This window comes from Seriola aureovittata, chromosome 16, assembly GCF_021018895.1.
Source record: "Seriola aureovittata isolate HTS-2021-v1 ecotype China chromosome 16, ASM2101889v1, whole genome shotgun sequence".
Lineage (NCBI taxonomy): Eukaryota > Metazoa > Chordata > Actinopteri > Carangiformes > Carangidae > Seriola > Seriola aureovittata.
In genome coordinates, this window is record NC_079379.1 from 21648312 (window position 1) to 21668458 (window position 20147).

General features: G+C 36.9%; 2 protein-coding genes across 3 annotated transcripts in view; one reads left to right on the top strand and one right to left on the bottom strand.

Moving 5' to 3' along the window:
- LOC130183419 (solute carrier family 66 member 2) overlaps window positions 1–4561 on the top strand; it is a 30487-nt gene extending 25926 nt beyond the window's left edge. For both annotated transcript variants that reach the window (XM_056398798.1, XM_056398799.1), the window contains one exon: window positions 1264–4561. In XM_056398798.1, the coding sequence (XP_056254773.1) occupies window positions 1264–1474 (211 nt within the window). In that variant the 3' untranslated portion in view covers window positions 1475–4561. The remainder of the gene's footprint in view (window positions 1–1263) is intronic.
- Window positions 4562–6320: 1759 nt separating this feature from the next.
- The window catches only part of kcng2 (potassium voltage-gated channel, subfamily G, member 2), a 39751-nt gene continuing 25924 nt past the window's right edge, over window positions 6321–20147 (bottom strand). Inside the window, exon 3 of the mRNA XM_056398797.1 lies at window positions 6321–9436. Within this exon, the coding sequence (XP_056254772.1) occupies window positions 8609–9436 (828 nt within the window). The 3' untranslated portion in view covers window positions 6321–8608. The remainder of the gene's footprint in view (window positions 9437–20147) is intronic.

Genomic DNA, 20147 nt, shown 5'->3' on the forward strand with positions numbered 1-20147 from the left:
ACATGCTTGAGTGAAACGATTTCAAATGTCTCAGCATGTGTTCGTATTGTTGTAGGCAGGTTGCTTCAGGAAGCACATCTGAAGAGTCGTGCGTGTGTGTGTGTGTGTGTGTGTGTGTGTGTGTGTGTGTGTGTGTGTTCGTGTAGACTGCTGGCTCAGTCCTTTCTTTGTCAGCATTGCCTACATGTATCCATGCCTCAAGCAAAAAGTTTTATGAAAAAAAAAGAAGATTCAAACACAGGTGAACGTTTGCAAAAGTTGATGTGTTGATGCTGTCAGAACCTGGTACAAAAAAACACCCATAATCACCAGCACCAGCACTTTCAATGGAACTCTGGAGGACTTTTAGAGGTGATTCCCATGTTTCCTGTGTGTGCAGCAGTACACTGTGTGTTTGTCTATTTTTGTGGAATACAACATGTATATAAAGTTGGACCTCAGGGCCTGGTTCTTTTCCAATGCTCCTATCTTCTATCGTTAAGACTTCCTTTTTTCCATCTCATTAGTTGAGTTCACAGTGTTTCTGAGTGCCAGCGAGAGGACAAAGATTATGCTTAAAGGAACTTTGCCCTCACAAATCACACAGGGGCGCTTTTCTCCAGTCGCTTCTAAAACAATAACTCTTTTATGTTACTGTACAACTCACACCCTGGATTGTCTCATGAGCCATCCTATAAACAGCCAGCTCAGTGCGTGCCAGAGACGCTCATGAGTTTCATAGTTAGAAATGTGCCACAGGATGTGGAGTTGATGAGAAGCCTGCGCCCTGAGAAGATTCATTATTTCTATTTCCCATGGTTGTTATTGTGGCAAATTTGCTATTCCCTTCTTCTTCTGACCCCTTTTCCTGCTGTCATTAAAATCCACTGTTGGTGACCAAACTGATTATTTAGCAAAAATAAATAAAAAAAAAAAAAACCCTGGTGGAAATGTATCCAAGACGACGTAAAGGTCCGGTCAAACAAAGTCGGGTAAGAGATGCCAGATAGAAATGTATGGAAAGTGTTATTAATAATCACATAAATAAATCCTGTAAAATGCGTAAAGGAAGGCAGTTGTTGAGCTCTCTTGATTGAGAGAGCAAGGGACCTGTAGTTGACTAAATGGTGAGGGGGCAGTGTGATGTCATGAAAGGTGATATAATGAAATGAAATTATAATATGGAAAAAGGCCATTGCATGTTATTTTGAGTTCTGTTTTTGGAGTTTTAATCCTTTATTTTTCCTTTCCCCATCCTTTATCTCTTTTACCTTCTCCTCTCAGTATCAAGATGGTGCTGATGTGGACGAGCGGCGACACCTTTAAAACCGGCTACTTCCTGCTCACCCAGGCTCCCGTGCAGTTCTGGACATGCGGCCTGCTGCAGGTCATCGTGGATGTCGCCATCCTGTTCCAGGTTTACTACTACAGCCGCTACCCGCAGAAACCAGTCTCGCACACCGTCTCCCACACCACCAGTGCCAAAGCCCTCTGAGATCCCCTGCAAGCTCTAGGGGGGGGGGGGGGCATGTACAAAGGAGCTGTGGACATGTACAAACTGACATGAGTACCAAAGCACCTTGAGATGACACAGGCTGCTCACTGTCACCTCTAAGTATACATAAAGACACATACACACCCATAAATAAGGTATGAACATACACAGACACTTGGTGATGTTGGGGTCTGCAGCAATACCTGAAGGACACTTGTTACACACAAACTCAACCTTTTTGTTTTATTTATTATCCTACTGACTTCTTCCCAATGCGACGGTATGCTCATGTCTTGGAATGCAGACTTCACAAAGAATATATCCTTGAATCAGCCTGTGCATGTGGAGAATATTATGCACATACATGAATATACAGAATATATAAACTGCAGATGTATGCACTGAAATCTGTGCTCAAGGAAAACGTGGACCAGCTGTTTTTCGTCCACATACGTTGATGATTGTTGCATGGACCCTCTGCCTTAAAACACACACATTCAGACATGGTTTGCTGCATTACCAGCAATATAAATGTATGAGTCAATCAAAAAAAATCTTGATATACAACATTACTGAATGTACAAAATGGCATTTGTTATTTAGTTGTTTTTTTTCCCCAACACAGTGGAGAAATGCTGGTCAGTCTACCACTTGTTGGACAGATGGTCACCATGTGCTGTGACACAGGCTCTATCCTTGTGGGATAAAACTGTAAGAAACTAGAGGCAATCAAATTTTACCAAAAGAGAAAATAATCCCAAAGGTTTGGGGTGCAGTGCATTGGCATCTGCAAAACAATTCGTCATAAACATTAGTGGCCTTCAGACTAATGGACAGATGAGAACTTTGTAGAAGACAGACGAGCAGGCTTCTGTTTGAAACCTGTGTTGCTGGAATCAAAGGTGTTGAGTCACAGGAAACATCATGTAACATCATCAGCATCATCATGGCCGGTGTTTGACCTGCGTGGGTTTTCAAAAAGCAAATGCCAGCATTTTTGTATTGAAGCTGTTGATGACATTTTGTATATAATTTTGTTCATTTTCATGTCACCATTTCCAAAAATCCTCACAGGAATCAGTTTAGATCCCAAATCCCAGTATTCTTAAGGTGCGTTCAGACTGAACACAAAGTGAACGTTAGACAAGGCACAATAGCATACACAGTCATTGAAGCGTGTTGAGCGCACATTTACTCTGGGACAAGGACAAGTCATCGAGAGTTGAAAACGGGTTTAAGCCGTTTAAGCCAATTTAAGCCAAACCGTGCTTTTGCTCTGGGTTTACGAATCCACTCCAGAGATCAGAGTATGAGCTGTCACACAAAGAAAACAACAGACACACTCCACACATACACACAAGCTGTGTAGGCTTCTCGCTAGCTACAGCCAATGTCTGTAATGTCTGTTTTATAATGTCTGCTTGGGCCGATATAAACGAAAACATTCCAGGGGTCAAATAACCCCAGGTGAAGATGAGCTTCTCATTCAGTCTGAACACACCTTGAGAATGAAAACAGCATTTATACCACAGGAAGTGTCACGGATTTGATTTTGATAGGTTAGCACCTCCTTAAAAGATAACTCTGGTTTATTACAACTTGGGTCTTCTGCTGCGTTTATGTAATGTTGGCAGAATGGGAAGAACAGAGAAACCGAGGGTTGTCCGTGTAGGGAGTTAGGGAGTTGGCAGCTTTTGTTTCGTTGCATTCATTAACAAGTGAAATCAGATAATGACAAACAGTGTGCAGCTGCTGAATCAACTGTGAGTTGAGTTAATATTGGATTTTATTTGGAAGTAACTGCCAGCGTTGGCAGTGGGCTTTGTGGCCAGTTTGTCACCACTCTGTCGACACGTCTGTAGTTCCTTTTCGCCAACCGGGAGATGTCGTAACTGTCCAAATTTTCCAACTGAACAATATGAGGTAGAAGTGGTGTTGTTTTTTTTGTTTTCTTCTAATTCTGGCCATTGGAGTTGCCTGTAAAAAGGATAATATAAGACCCAAGTTGTAATGAAGAATTAATGTTCAAGAGACAGATGCTTCTGAATATGGTCACATCTTCACCACCTTCATGTTGCCAACAGGAAACACTGACTGGCCAGTTTATTATTCATATTGCAAATCCAATAACATCCTCCTGATATCCGTGCTCATGACTCCACTTCACTGGGCACCGCTTTGGGCAGGTTGTACTCATCACCATTTTGTCATAAGAAAGAAGCTGCAGCCACATATCTCAGCCACAGTGAAAACTTTCTTTCTTATTGATGTTGCTTTGTAATGTTTCTCTGGGGAGAGAAGAAATGCCAAACCAGGAGGTGTATGACTGTCAGCCCTTCAGTGAACTGTGTACCAGAGCAGACCTGATTCTGTCCTCCTCCTTTAAGCCTCAAGAAACTTCCCTCTTGTTCCACCGGGACATGGCAGAAGTTTTCTATGAATATTTCTTCCTCTTCTCTTAAATATTAAAAAGACCCAGTGGATGACTCCTTGGTATCTTATCTTGGTGGAGGTGTACTTTTTGTGTTTATACCTATTTAGCCACCCTATTTATTTTGTTATTTTTTTTTATAGTCTTCAATTGTCAGTGTAAAGTACAGTATGCCTGTTCTTTATTCAGACTGCTGTGAGGTTGACTGTTTTGTATGGATAATGTGAGATACCTGATACATGTTCTTGTTGTGCTCAACAGGATCAAAATGACCTCAGAGTTCCACTTTTTTCACTGTTTCATTACATTTCCTTTCTTTTCTTTTCTTTTCTTTTTACCTTGTTTTATATGGTTTGGTTTAATTATTTCATCATGTGAAGGTATTTTCCCGTAGAAACTGCCAGGTTTTGCATTGCCCTGTCTGTGAAACCCACACCTAGTTTGTTAATGTACCAAAAATACCATTACAAGGATGTTTTTTATGCTATTTTTACTATATGTGTTTGTTTATGTTTCTTTTTTCTATTAAAATGCCAGCAGCTCAGCTCAGCAAGTAACGACATCTATCAACACTTGAGGCTGTTTATACACAAAGTATTGTCGAGAATCTTGGCATTGTCACCCAATAAAGAGGACGGGGAGAGACCGATGCATCATGTCTTGTTTGATGTGTGTCAGTTGTGCAAGACATCCACCGTTGCTCCCGTCAGCGGTGCGGCTCTGGCAGACGTCAACTGTCAAAGGAAGCATAAGCCCACCAGCCATGGTCCTTCTTTGGGCTTTGGGTATATGCCATTTGAAGCAATAATAAGCACATAAATTGTAATGTGCTGGGCTTTCGCATAAAGCACTCTCCGCTGATACACAGAGGAGGCGGTAAACAAATAATAGATGTACCAGCCAAAAAGGGGGAAAAAAAGATGGATTTGAAAAGGCATTTTCTAAATGCAGATCCAGATTCATAATGTTGTCTTTTTATGTCTTTCAATGTGCCATTAAACTAAGACGTGTCTGTCTCTTATAGATTAGGCCTAAATAACATTTGTGCATTGGTTTTTCTTTTTTCTTATTTGTTGACGCAAGTTCTTTTACACTATTAATCTGTTCAACAAAATCATGAAATAATGAGAAAATCTTTACCAAGCAGAAAAAAACGCTGAATGTCTTATCTACAGTGAAATACATATATGAACAGAACCACATGGGCCCTTACTGACAGAACTGTCTTTAAACTTTATCTTTAATTTAAACTCAACATCAGAAATCAGGAAGATAAATTCTGAATTGAGCACAGTGCCTCAGAAATGTGAGTGGGTGTGAGAAAGCTTCCCTGCATGATAAATACTGTAAAATGTCTGGTGCAGACTCCTGCACATCCTGCAGTGCCTTGAACTGAGTGTGTATTAGCATTGTCACCTCAAACCTCTTCAAAAGTCCACCGCTGCCTGAGAACCAGATGTGATGGTGGGAACTCTTAACTGACACACTTCTCCAGGATAACATTTACTTTTAAGAACCTTAAACATTTCAACATATTAAACTCAGTGACTCTGCTGGAGAGTGTTAGGAAAATGTAATCTCTTGGACAACAGGCTGCGGTTGCTGGTTGTAAACCTCCACAAATCCAATAAAAATAGGAGAGAGCAGCAAAGGTTTAGCCTAGAGTAGCATCCAGGACTGGCTTCCACACAGAACACTCATCACTAGCAAACTGATAGCAGTGGGCTTTTTACCTAACTTATACTACATTTAAATTAAATAAATGAATTTTTCCTTCCACGCTACTACATTATAATTTTAAAACACATCTATTTAGCGGCTAAATAGATGTCAGGCTAAATTTTAGCCAGATTAATGCCTAGCGTTCACACTACTCCGAACACCTCTTGGAAATAAGGAAGCTGAATTAGTGACTAGCTGGTGAACATAATGCAGCATTCACAAGCTGAAGAGCCAGACATTGTTTTCAGGAGTTGGCGGAGACCAAAACAGCTAAAAGAGGAGTGAATATGAAACATACATCATATACACACTTCAAAACATGTAGTCCCTGACTTGTTATTCATGGCTGTGGCTTTACAAACTGTGAGTGTGGTAGTCTGAAATGAACTGCCTGATCCATCGGACCTGCACAGTGTGAACACGAGGACCCTCTGAACAGAATGAATCTAAGTTGAACACTTTCATTGAAGCACTGTCGGTATTAACTGAGCGCTGAGCCAACATCACTCCTGCAAACGGAATTAATTTATTATTAATAACAGATGTGGGGAAAAAAACAAAACACATGTACCGAGCCACAGGCCGACCAATTCAAGATGTTCTAAGTGCAGAGGTGCAGCACGCAATGTCTTGCAAATTTGAGAGCGTCCTTGTGTATAATAAATTGTTAAATCAAAGCCTCTCCACATGGGACTGTGTTCATTATAATCTTTATTACATTTTTCAAAAGAAGCTGTTCCTCAGGCTATTGATTCATGAGGCAAAGCACAAATCCATTTAAATTGGGTTTCTATTCAAATGATGTCCCATTGCAACATCCGCTCCTCATCAAAACAATAATTTCATATATTGTAGATATAATAGTTTTAAGAGTGTTCAGTGTGATATTTTCATGCTTTTTAATGATTCAGTTAATACAGTGACTGCGATTCAGAGTTGGCAGACTAAACAGATCCTTCCAATCTGTGTGGCATATTAAAAATATCTCAACCTAATTTGCACTCTCAAGCACTTACACTGCATTGATTGGTTCCAACTTGACAACAATTTGCGGAAATGGTTTTTTAATGTGTCACTTCAAAGTACAAGGCCCTCAAGCCAAAGAAAATGAAGTTCTGTATTTGCAATTATATGAGGAAATCATGTAAGACTGTGAAAGGAACCTGAAATGAACCTTTTGGCGAGTGCTTCTCTGGCTTGTTTAATGTAGATTAAAGATTTTTTTTTCAGCCACCAATATACTGTAATCTCAATTTGTCACACTGATAACGCCACCTGTGCCCATTCATCATCATCAAAGATAGTAAGTAATCACAATATCATATCCAAAAATGAAGAAAATGCAAACTTGCAGTTTACTACAGTGACACATTGTGTAACGGGGGCATCAAAATCCCTACGATTCATCTTCCATGGATGTTGAATAGCCCAGCAAATAAACAGCTGGAGCAGATTTCATAATAGTTTTGGCAGATGGACAAACAGACTAGCATTGTATCTTTTGCAAAGCAACAACCAAACCCCAAAAATCTTTGGTTTTTTTTCTGGAGTTCCCCACAATTGTCATGTCACATACAACTTATTAGTTTTTTTTCTGCATCTTAAGTGTCTTTATTTAGGTCACGTGCTGAGCCCAATCCATTACAACTGATTAAACTCTGTTAGCTGTTTAAGAGATGTGGTTACAAGCTCTGAAGAAAGCCAGTAAGTGGTCCTTGAGTTTCTAACTACCAGTCCCCAGGCCAGGAAAGGATGGTCACATAGAAAACCAATTCTAAATTCTGAAATGTTTATCTTCACACAGTTCTAGTTGTACATGATCGGTTATCACGTTATGTGTTATAATTCAACAATTTGAGAAATAAAATTATTTTCTTTCTTGCCAAGAATTACACAGGAAGATTGATGCCACTCTCAAATCTTTACAGTAAATAAAGCTAAGATGGTTAGCTTAGCTTTGAATAAAGCAAAAACAGCTAGCTTGACTCACTCCAAAGCTAAAAGAGACCAGATTACCAGCACATGTAAAGCCAGGTTATATCAAGTTTTTTTAATCTGTACAAAAACTGAAATGTAAAAAAACGACAAATTTGTGCTGAAGTCCTGACCTTACTCTGCGGTTGCCAGGCAACCAGCGGAGACTTTATGCTAAGCTAAGATATCCTTGGCTGTAGCGTACTTTTTAGCACACAGATATGAGAGTGGTAGCAATCCTCTCATTTAACTCTAAGCAAAAGAGCAAAGAAAATGTCAAACTATTCTTTTGAAGCATCAGCACACGAGCTATTAGAGACAGATGAGAGTGGTATCAACCCTCTTAACTCTTCCCAACACACTGTATAGCCCTTTGACAGATTCATCAGTTTTGTGTTATTACATTGGAGATTAATTAGCTCTGCTTTATTGCAAATAAATATGATGACATCATTGTGTACATGTATGACACTTATATAACCCACCTACAATAAGTTATTTGGTTTGCCCAAATACAATACAGAGTGAATGGAGATGATATTTCACATCAATAATAACCTGCATGTCTGACATCTCACCTTTATTTGACATAATCCTCTCAAATGCAGCTACACAAGGAACATGAATTATTAGTCTGAAGTCTGAATAACAACGTGTCATGGTTTGGTGTTAGGTTCCCTTTTGTACAGACTTACTTCAAGTCTGAATCGCAGTCAGTGACAGTGCTGTCTTTGTCAGTTTTTCAATCTCATTTGACTTGAGTTGTTAAATTGTGAATATTGTACTGTTAGCCATCTTTTAAAGTCAAATCTGCAGCTCCTCTGGAAAACTTAGGAAACATAGACACACTTTGGTGCTCAAGCGCTTCACATGATCAAAGCTGAGACCTCAAACTCCAGAGAAGAAAATCTCCTCCCTGTTCCCAGTTCTGTCATCTTTTCAGTCCCAGCGCTGGGTGTCACGGCCTCCCAGGCTGCCACTTGAACACTGATAGACAGTCGGAGCAGCTAAGTCTGCATGGCCGCTCTAATCTCAGCAGCCCTCTGAGCAGCCAAGGACTTCCTCCGCTGCAACGCTGAGGCTGTGGCGTCCGTGATGCCGTGGTAGCTGTCCGTCTCCTGAGAGTCCTCGCTGTTCTGGGACTTGGTGCTGTCCTGCGAGTCCGGCTTCTGCCTCAGCGCCCGGTTCTGCTCCTCCTTCAGCTCCACGTAGGAGCGAGAGAAGGTGTGAAAGATGGACGTTACGGGGAAGGCCATGAGGAGGATGCCGCTCAGGATGCTGCTGAGCGCCACCACCTGGCCAGGGATGCTCCTGGGCACCATGTCTCCGTAGCCCACCGTGGTCATGGAGATGACTGCCCACCAGTAGCTCCCGGGGATGCTGGTGAACTCCTGCTTGGCGCCCATTTCGCTCTCAGCTAGGAACACTAGTGGGGAGAAAAGAGCCATGGCCACGCACAGGAACAGCAGCAACAGGCCGAACTCACGTGTACACCTCCTCACCGTCAGACCAAGCGTCTGCAAGCCTAAGGAGTGTCGGGCCAACCTCATCACGTAAAAGATCCTTAGAGCTCGCAGGACTCTGAGGACTAACCCCACCTTCTCCAGGTAGTTGTTCCCTGATCCCACAGGTTTCCCTCCCACCGACAGAGAGTCCACGATGAGGGTGATGTAGTAGGGTAGAATGGCCACCACATCGATGATGTTCAGAGGCGTACGCAGGAACATACACTTGCTCTGCGTCTGAATGAATCGCAGCAGGAACTCGAGGGAGAACCAGGCGACGCACACCGTCTCCAGCACGAAGATGTTATAGCACCTCTGGGAGCACTCACCCTGCGGAGAATGAAAAGCACATAAAGACAGACATTAAGGGTTGTGTTACATTATGCAACAGCTACAGCAGCATTCAGCGAGCGAGATACGTGAACTCCAGAAGCGCTTCAGTTAGAGGTGACGTGAAGACGCAGCATGAAGTCAGTAATTAAGAATTTCTTTCAAAGCCTGGTTGATTTGTGGGTTTGTCACTGACAGAAGAGGTTTGTGCGTTTGATCTCGCAACAAAAAGGTGAGTCTATTCTTTCACGGACCAAAACACAACAGAGGAGGCGCTGAAAGATTCATGAAGTGTAAAACAAAGGCTTTGATTATCTCATCCAGTGAATCTCACTCATAGATCAAACCTGGGCGATCAAGGGGTGAAAGCTGTACGAGATGTACATGTGCAGATTATCTTACATAATACATTAACTGTCTTCACCAGGGTCAGTCATATCTGACTCAAAGGACGCCGCACAGTGGATTGTTAAAGCTACCACAGCTCAATTGTTCTCTCTTTTAATCTTTTAATGATGATCTATTTTTTCAGGACTGCTGAAATAGCATTCATAAATATTTGAAAATATAATTATAAGAGATTACTTGGTTATTAAGTCAAAGTCACCCCTGGAGGAGACTGAAAAGGGAGTGTGAGTATGCTTTCATTTACTTAAGTGTTATTAATGACCGACAAATAATCAGTGCTTTATTTGTCAGATAATTATGTGTGGATTCATTAATATATGGGGAAACAATCTAACAGTTGAGAAAACTTTCTTTACATTTCCTCTTTAAAGTTCCCTCATTTTACACTTTTCCACTGTTTTATTTGAAATGTTGATCCATAACAAGATATGTTTGTGGTTTTTAAGTAATTAAACCATCTCAATGTAGTTTTACATCTCCTCTCTCAGACGTCTCTCTGGAGCTCTGGTAACAACAGGTTGGTGAGCCAATCAGAAGAGAGAATGTAACACTCTTCTCATTGGCTGACTATTTTCTGAGTGATTGAATCAAAATATAGCAGATATCGGGTAAACACTCAGAGAAGCTAAATCCTACAAGGTTGGACGATGGGTCCAGGTGGGCGGGGCTTGAGGCATGGCTTAGGGTGGTGACCGGTTTGTTGTGACATCACAAAGTTACAGAAGTCTCAGTTTCTGAATACAGGCTGTGTGCATTTCTCTGTGGACTGAGCGCTTTTATTCATTCACAGTATTAATATGGAACCTAGACCTGCTTTATAATCAAAGAAAAGTCATGGAAATCTACCATATAATAAGTTAATATAATATGTTGACCTTTAAAACTTTTTCGTAATGTCATACAATACAGTGAAACAGATATTTCTAAACCATCTTGAATGCTTTCAGACTCAGTTCCCTGCTGTGTTGGGTGGCTCAGATATTCAAGACAACACAGGATAACTTTAGTGAGCCGGGGGATTACCCCTACAAGCAACATAGTGGTAAAAGGTTGTCTGCAAGTGTGAATGTGCACAGCTGCAAATGTATGAGCAAACAATTTTTTTCCTTTATATTTGCTCAGTCAACAGCTCTGCTCCATGGAGACATCATTCCAGCTGACCGCCCGCACAGGAGAAAAAGTCCTCTAGGATTCAGTCTCATGCATTTTTAAGCACATACACTTAGTTTTGCATATAGCACAGTTTTTGCCCTCGGGACGTCAAACTTGCTAAACCCATTATGGACCGTGTAAAATCACTGGTCTGCAAAGCTGAGGTTGCAGTTTTTCTCACAGCAGCAACAATAAGCTACTAAAGTGAAGGCTCACAAGTGAAATGATAGAAATTAGTAATAATATTGAGTATGGGGACTTGAAAAAGTAGCTATCATCAAAGTGTGCAGAATATGTGTCTCTAGCAATGCTGCCATTACTAATTTTCATTGACAGTGAAAGCACAGATGTTCGGGTTGATCATGGTCAAAAAGCTCCCTCTGAAAGATGAAGGTACGAGTTTCAAGTACGACCACCCTTTAGTAGTAAATGTGTTGAACTTGATTGGTTCTGATGGAAGCTTTGGGAAAATCATTCCTGTCCCACCTCCACAGGCTGGATGTGAAAGTGCTGTATAGTAACCGCTGCCAGCCTTACTTGTCCTTCAAACTTATGGTTCCAAATTTTTTGCATAGTAATTTGATAAAAATCTGGGTAACTTGGTCCACTTTAATGTCCGCTTCAACAGTAGTAAAACTGAACGCTGACAACACTCACTGCCTCACATCATATCACTCCACCAGTCTTAAACATCAATAACTTTACAGGCAATGTGGATTATGTAGTAAATGTTTGTGTTTATGTAAATGTGACATTTAGTTAGTCTCCTCATCGGTCCACACATGCCTGATGTTCTCAGCTGCTGCCATTTTTCTTCTCTCCTAGAGCAGACGTTTTAGTGACATTTAAGTCACATGATTTCTGTACGGCATAATTTCTTCACTGAATCTGAATTTTCACGGGGTGTTAATTTACTCCTTAATGACTAAAACACATTCCTTAACTATGTTGCTTTCTTATCCGTATAATGTTTGGCTGAAGTAACGTTATATGAGCTTGAAGATGTGATTTATAATGTTATAAGGCATTATGAAAGTCTTGAAATCAAGACATATATATATATATAATATATATATATATATATATATATATATATACACCACCTACTTACTGAGGAATGAAAACAGAGCACACAGACATGTTATTTTCATAAAATGTGCATTGGCTGAAGTCCACAATTAAATTAAAATAAACAATAGGGAGTCAGTTCTCTGCCTCAGCACAGCTCCATAGGCCCCTGGCCAGCTGCTGCCAAGCCTAAAGTTTGGCTTCATGCTTTTTATTTTCAAATGTGAAATAATAACTATGAGGTTATGAGAGACAGATTGAGCCTCAGTTTGAGACGATTTAAGCCAATTTGGATCAGAAACAAAAACCTCTCCCCTTTTATAATACCCAAAACATTTGGATAGTCTTTGTCATTTCATCTGTATAATATCAGTAAAGTATTTTCTCTTTCTCTGACCAGCCCTTTTTTCCAAGTCATTTTATTCAGCTGTAACTGTGCGCCACTCCAGTTGCTCCTGTTTTCAATCCATCTTTGAATCGCCAGGCTCCTGTGGCAAATCTTTTTTGGAGCTAGAAAAATATTTTTCTTTCTATCAATTTTCCTTATAACAGCGTGGCACATAGCCATCTTGAAGCTCGATGTGCTGTTGCAGCACGACGATTCAAATGTGAGGTGAAATACACCATCTAACCCCATGCTGTCATTTCACATCCAGAGGAAGATTTAAAAGCCAGAGCAAATAAAAGTGCTACTGTTCAAATCCTTAGGGAGTTCACTCATTTTAACATGCAAACCAGTATGTTTCACACATCCTCTGTCATTCTGCTCTTCTTCATCCACAAGGGAGTCTTGTCTGCTTGTGCTTGTGTTTGCAACTCATACTGTCCCTTTCCTTGAATTTGAGCGGACTTGTGTTGTTCTCTGTCAGAGGTTTTCTGGCTGAGTGCTTTCTCCACTCCCTCCCGCTCCGTCCTCCACCTCGAGCAGCCTCTGATGTACACAGAGCAACGCAGGATCAAATTAAAAGCACACAATTATCCGTCTCAGCGATCAGGGGACTCTGACCCTGTCACAGCTGAAGACAAGCGTGTAAACCAAACAATGCAGGAAGCGACGGCCTGACCTCTGAACCCTGCGGATGAGTGGGAGTGGGTGTGATTCAACAAACAGGCAGACTTCTGATACTGAGCTGGGTCCGTTTTCGACAGGCTTTTAATTGATTTATTTGCCCCCTCTCATTTGTGCACATCACTGAGCTCCACTGTGTAGACTTGGTGTCTGCCGCTATATTCCAGAAACCATCTTAATATACGTCGTCACAAAACCAGACTTGTATTACAGAACAATACCATGATTGTGTGTGAATCCTCATGATTATTAAGGTCAAGCATGGACAGCAGTATTTCCATTCATGAGATAAACTGGCAAATTTATGAACGTATGTGCTAGAAACACCAAGTCAGGGTTTCACCTTTAGCACTGGTTGTATCTTTAATGTTATTACAAAGAAAAAAAGAGTATGTCTTGTTTTGCTGTTGATATAATTGGATGTTCTTTCACGTGAAGTTATGGTGGAAGTTGTGTTCAGTCATAAATATGTAAACAGATTGAAACCATAAGGGATAATAGATTAAACAGCCTCTATTACCAATGCCTGCTGCTACCACTGTAATAAAATGTAATAAAAGGCATATGCTTACTATACTATGACATTTTTTATGTCTTGCTATATGATGACTTTTTTTGATGTTTTTATGCCTTACTTTACCATGATGTTTTTATGTCTTGTAATACAATGGCTTTGTGCTGCATGGAGATCAAGTGGTTAGAATTGCTATCTCACAACAAGGAGGTTGTGGGTTCAAATCCGGTCCTGTGCCTTTACGGTACAGTTTGCATGCTCTACCTGTGGGCTTTTTTCCGAAACTCCGGCCTCCACCCGCAATCCAAAAACATGGACATTAAGTTAACTGTCTGCTCCAATTACTTTTTATGCCTTACTATAGGCTATTATGATGTTTTTATGACAAATTTCTACCTATGTATACTATGATGTTTTTTGACGTTTCCATAATTTACTATAGTATGACGTTTTTTTTTTACATTTTATGCCTTCCTATACTATGACGTTTAATGCCTTACTACACTATGACGTTTTCAAGCCTTATAATACAATGTTCAAATCCTGTCCTGGTTCTTTATGGTAGAGTTTGCAGGTCCTCCCTGTTTTACTTTACTATGATGTTTTTTTTACGTTTTTATGCCTTAATTTACTATGATGTTTTTTGACATTTTTGTTTCCTTACTATACTTAGACATTTTTATGTCTTATTATACTATGACGTTTTTTGACATTTTTATGCCTCACTACACGATGATATTTTAATGCCTAACTGTACTGTGACGTTTTTAATGTTTTTATGCCTTACTGTACTATGATGTTTTTATGCCTTACTTTGCTATGATGTTTTTATGTCTTATTATACAATGTCATTGTTTGACGTTTTCATGCCTACGTCGTTTTTTGATGGTTTTTTTCCTTACTATACTAAGACATTTTTATGTCTTCTTATACCGTGATGTTTGTTGACATTTTTATGCCTTACTATATTATGGTGTTTTTTTGACTTTTTTATGCTTTACTATACTATGACGTTTTTATGTCGTATTGTACTATGACGTTATTTGACTTTTTTATTCCTTGCTATACTATGGCATTTGTATGTCTTACTATACTATGACGTTTTTATGTCATATTGTACTATGATGTTATTTGACTTTTTTATGCCTTGCAATACTATGACATTTTTATGTCGTATTGTACTATGACGTTATTTGACATTTTTATGCCTCACTATACAATGACGTTTTTTTTACATTTTTATGCCTTAATATACTATGATGTTTTCTGTCTTTTTTTATGCCTTACTATACTATGTTGGTTTTTAATGTTTTTATGCCTTAGTATACTGTCGTTTTTTGACTTTGTTTGCCTGATTATTCTATGACATTTTTATACATTTTAATGCCTTAGTATACTATGACGTTTTTTGACGTTTTCATAGCCTACTATACTATGTCGTTTTTTTTTACTTTTTTATGCCTTGCTATACTATGATGTTTTTATGCCTTACTATACTATGAAATTTTATGCTTTACTGTACTATTACGTTTTTTATGTTTTTATGCCTTATTATACTATAACTTTTTATGACATTTTATGCATCATGATACTATGATGTTTTTTAACAATTTTATGCTATATTATACTATGACATTTCATTCCTTACTATACTATGATGTTTTTTTTTTTACGTTTTGTGCCTTAGTATACTATAACTTTTTTTTGACGTTTTGATGCCTTACTATACTATGACTTTTTATGCCTGATTGTACTGTGACATATCATTCCTTACTTTACTTTTTTCCATTTTTTGACTTTTTTACGCCTTACTATGTCATTTTTTTTTTCACTTTTTTTGGCTTACTATACTGTGTCGTTTTTATGCCTTACTATACTAAGACATTTTTATGACTTTTCATGCCTTGGTATACTATTTCTTTTTTTTCCTTTTTTTTTGCCTTACTATACTGTCGTTTTTATGCTTTGCTATTCTATGATTTTTTTTTACTTTTTATACCTAACCATACAATTTCGTTTTTATAACGTTTTTTGCCTTACTATACTATGCCATTTTAATTACTTTTTATGCCTTACTATACTATGATGTTTTTATGACTTTTTATACCTTACTTTACGCTGTCGTTTTTTTTTGGGGGGGGGGGGGGGGTTTGCTTTTCTATACTGTCGTTTTTATGCCTTACTATACTATGACATTTTATGCTTTACTGTACTATTACGTTTTTTATGTTTTTATGCCTTATTATACTATAACTTTTTATGACATTTTATGCATCATGATACTATGATGTTTTTTAACAATTTTATGCTATATTATACTATGACATTTCATTCCTTACTATACTATGATGTTTTTTTTTTTACGTTTTGTGCCTTAGTATACTATAACTTTTTTTTGACGTTTTGATGCCTTACTATACTATGACTTTTTATGCCTGATTGTACTGTGACATATCATTCCTTACTTTACTTTTTTCCATTTTTTGACTTTTTTACGCCTTACTATGTCATTTTTTTTTTCACTTTTTTTGGCTTACTATACTGTGTCGTTTTTATGCCTTACTATACTAAGACATTTTTATGACTTTTCATGCCTTGGTATACTATTTCTTTTTTTTCCTTTTTTTTTGCCTTACTATACTGTCGTTTTTATGCTTTGCTATTCTATGATTTTTTTTTACTTTTTATACCTAACCATACAATTTCGTTTTTATAACGTTTTTTGCCTTACTATACTATGCCATTTTAATTACTTTTTATGCCTTACTATACTATGATGTTTTTATGACTTTTTATACCTTACTTTACGCTGTCGTTTTTTTTTGGGGGGGGGGGGGGTTGCTTTTCTATACTGTCGTTTTTATGCCTTACTATACTATGACATTTTTATCACGTTTTTATGCCTTACTATACTATGTCGTTTTTATGACTTTTTATGCCATACTATACTATGATGTTTTCATGACTTTTATGCCTCACTATACTATGTCATTTTTTAAATTTTTTTCCTTACTATACTATTTCGTTTTTATGCCTTTTTGTGCCTTACTATACTATGATATTTTTATGACTTTTTACGCCTTACTACAATATGTCGTTTTTATGCCTTACTATACTTTGTCGTTTTTATTACTTTTTATGCCTTACTTTACTATGTCGTTTTTATGCCTATGATATTTTTATGACTTTTTATGACTAAGCATACAATGTCGTTTTTATGAAGATTTATGCCTTCCTATACTATGTTGTTTTTATGACTTTTTAGACCTTACTGTACTATGTCGTTTTTATGACTTTTTAGACCTTAGTGTACTAGGTTGTATTTTTGATTTTTTAGCCCTTACTATATATACTATGACGTACTGATATGTTACTATGAAATGACTGTACAGGCTCGGTAGTACAATGGTTACAGTTTTGTCTCACAGTCTAGTGGTCATTGGTTCGAAGCCTACCTCTGGCCTTCTCCAACAACCTCAATGTTTTTATGCCTTACTATACTATGATATTTTTATGACTTTTTATGCCTAACCATACAATTTCATTTTTATGACTTTTTACACCTTACTATACTATGTCGTTTTTATGCCTTACTATACTATGTTGTTTTTATGCCTTGTAAACTATGTGTTTTTTTTTTTAATTTCCCTTACTATACTATGTCTTTTTTATGACTTTTTACGCCTTACTATACTATGTCGTTTTTTTGACTTTTTTTTGGCTTACTATACTATGATGTTTTTATACCTTACTATACTTTGTCGTTTTTATGACTTTTTATGCCATACTATACAATGTTGTTTTTTTGGGGGGGTTTTTTTGCCTTACTATACAATGTCATATTTTTTACTTTTTACACCTTACTATACTATGTCATTTTTATGCCTTTTTATGCCTCACTATAATATGTCGTATTTATGCTTTATATGCTTTATTATACTATATCATTTTTATACCTTACTATACTTTGTCGTTTTAATGACTTTTTATGCCATACTATACTATGTCGTTTTTATGACTTTTTATGCCTTACTATACTATGTTGATTTTTTTACTTTTTTGCTATACTATGTCATTTTTTTTAGCTTTTACACCTTACTATACTATGTAATTTTTATGTCTTACTATCCTAAGACATTTTTACGATGTTTTATGCCTTACTATACTATGTCGTTTTTATGCCTTATAAACTATGTGGGGTTTTTTTTTAAATTTCCCTAACTATACTATGTCATTTTATGTCGTTTTTTTGACGTATTTTTGTCTTACTACACTATGACATTTTCATGACTTTTTATGCTTTAATTTACTATGTCGTTTTTATGCCTTACTATACTATGATATTTTCATGACTTTGTATGCCTTACTATACTATGTCGTTTTAATGACTTTTTGCGCCTTACTATGATATGTGATTTTTTTGGGGGGGTTTTTTTGCCTTACTATATATACTAAAATGTTTCTATGTGCTACTATGAAAATACTGTACAGGCTCGGTGGTGTAATGGTTAGCGCTTTTGTCTCAAAGTCTAGAGGTGGTTGGTTCGAAGCCCACCTCTGCCCTTTTCCAACAATGATAATACACGAATAATATGTGGAGACGCATCTTTATTGTGCCTTATGCCTATGACTTTTTATGCCTTTATGCCTTATGCCTATGACGTTTTCATGACTTTTTATGCCTTACTATACTATGTTGTTTTTATGCCTTACCATACAATGTCGTTTTTATGACTTTTTATGCCTTACTATACTATGTTGTTTTTTTTACTTTTTTGCCTTACTATACTATGTCGTTTTTTTTACTTTTTACACTTTACTATACTATGTCCTTTTTATGCCTTTTTATGCCTTACTATACTATGTGGGGTTTTTTTTTTTTTTTTTGCCTTACTATACTTTGCCGTTTTTATGCCTTATATACTATGTCGTTTTTATGCCTTATAAACTATGTGGGGTTTTTTTTAAAATGTCCCTTACTATACTATGTCGTTTTTATGACTTTTTACGCCTTACTATGCTATGTCGTTTTTTTGACGTATTTTTGGCTTGCTACACTATGATGTTTATATGCCGTACTATACTATGACGTTTTCATGACTTTGTATGCCTTACTATACTATGATATTTTTATGACTTTTTATGCCAAACTATACAATTTCGTTTTTATGACTTTTTATGCCTTACTATATACTATATTGTTTTTATGAATTTTTACACCTTACTATACTATGTCGTTTTTTTTACTTTTTATGCTTTACTGTACTATGTCTTTTTTATGCCTTACTATACTATGTCGTTTTTATGATGTTTTTATGCCTTACTATACTATGATATTTTTATGACTTTTTATGACTAACCATACAATGTAATTTTTATGACATTTTATGCCTTACTATACTATGTCGTTTTAATGACTTTTTACACCTTACTATAATATGTGGTTTTTTTTTTTGCTTTTTTTTTGACTTACTATATATACTAATATGTTCGTATGTGTTACGATGAAAAGATTGTAAAGGCTTGGTGGTGTAATGGTTAGCACTTTTGTCTCAAAGTCTAGAGGTCGTTGGTTCGAAGCTCACCTCTGCCCTTCTCCAACAATGATAATACAAGAATAATATGTGGAAACGCATCTTTATAGTGCTTTTTATGCCTTACGTTTTCATGACTTTTTATGCCTTACTATACTATGATATTTTTATGACTTTTTATGCCAAACTATACAATTTCGTTTTTATGACTTTTTATGCCTTACTATACCATGCCATTTTTTTTTACTTTTTTTTGGCATACTATACTATGTCTTTTTTATGACTTTTCATGCCTTACTATACTATGTCTTTTTTTTTTTTTTTTTTTGCCTTACTATACTATATGGGTTTTTTTTTTTTTTTTTTGCCTTACTATACTATGTCCTTTTTATGCCTTTTTATACCTTTTTATGCCTTACTATACTATGTGGGGTTTTTTTTTTTTTTTTTTGCCTTACTATACTATGTTGTTTTTATGCCTTATATACTATGTCGTTTTTATGCCTTACTATATACTATGTTGTTTTTATGAATTTTTACACCTTACTATACTATGTCGTTTTTTTTACTTTTTATGCTTTACTGTACTATGTCTTTTTTATGCCTTACTATAGTATTTCATTTTTATGACTTTTTATGCCATACTATACTATTATGTTTTATGCCTTAATATAGTATGATGTTTTCATGAATTTTTATGCCTTACTATACTATGTGTTATTTTTTGTTTTTTTTCCTTACTATACTTTGTCATTTTTTTGCCTTATTATATTATGTTGTCTTTATGCCTTACTATACTATGATATTTTTATGACTTTTTATGCCAAACCATACAATTTTGTTTTTATGACTTTTTATGCCTTACTATACCATGCCATTTTTTAAAACTTTTTTTTGGCATACTATACTATGTCGTTTTTATGACTTTTCACGCCTTACTATACTATGTCGTTTTTTTTGGGTTTT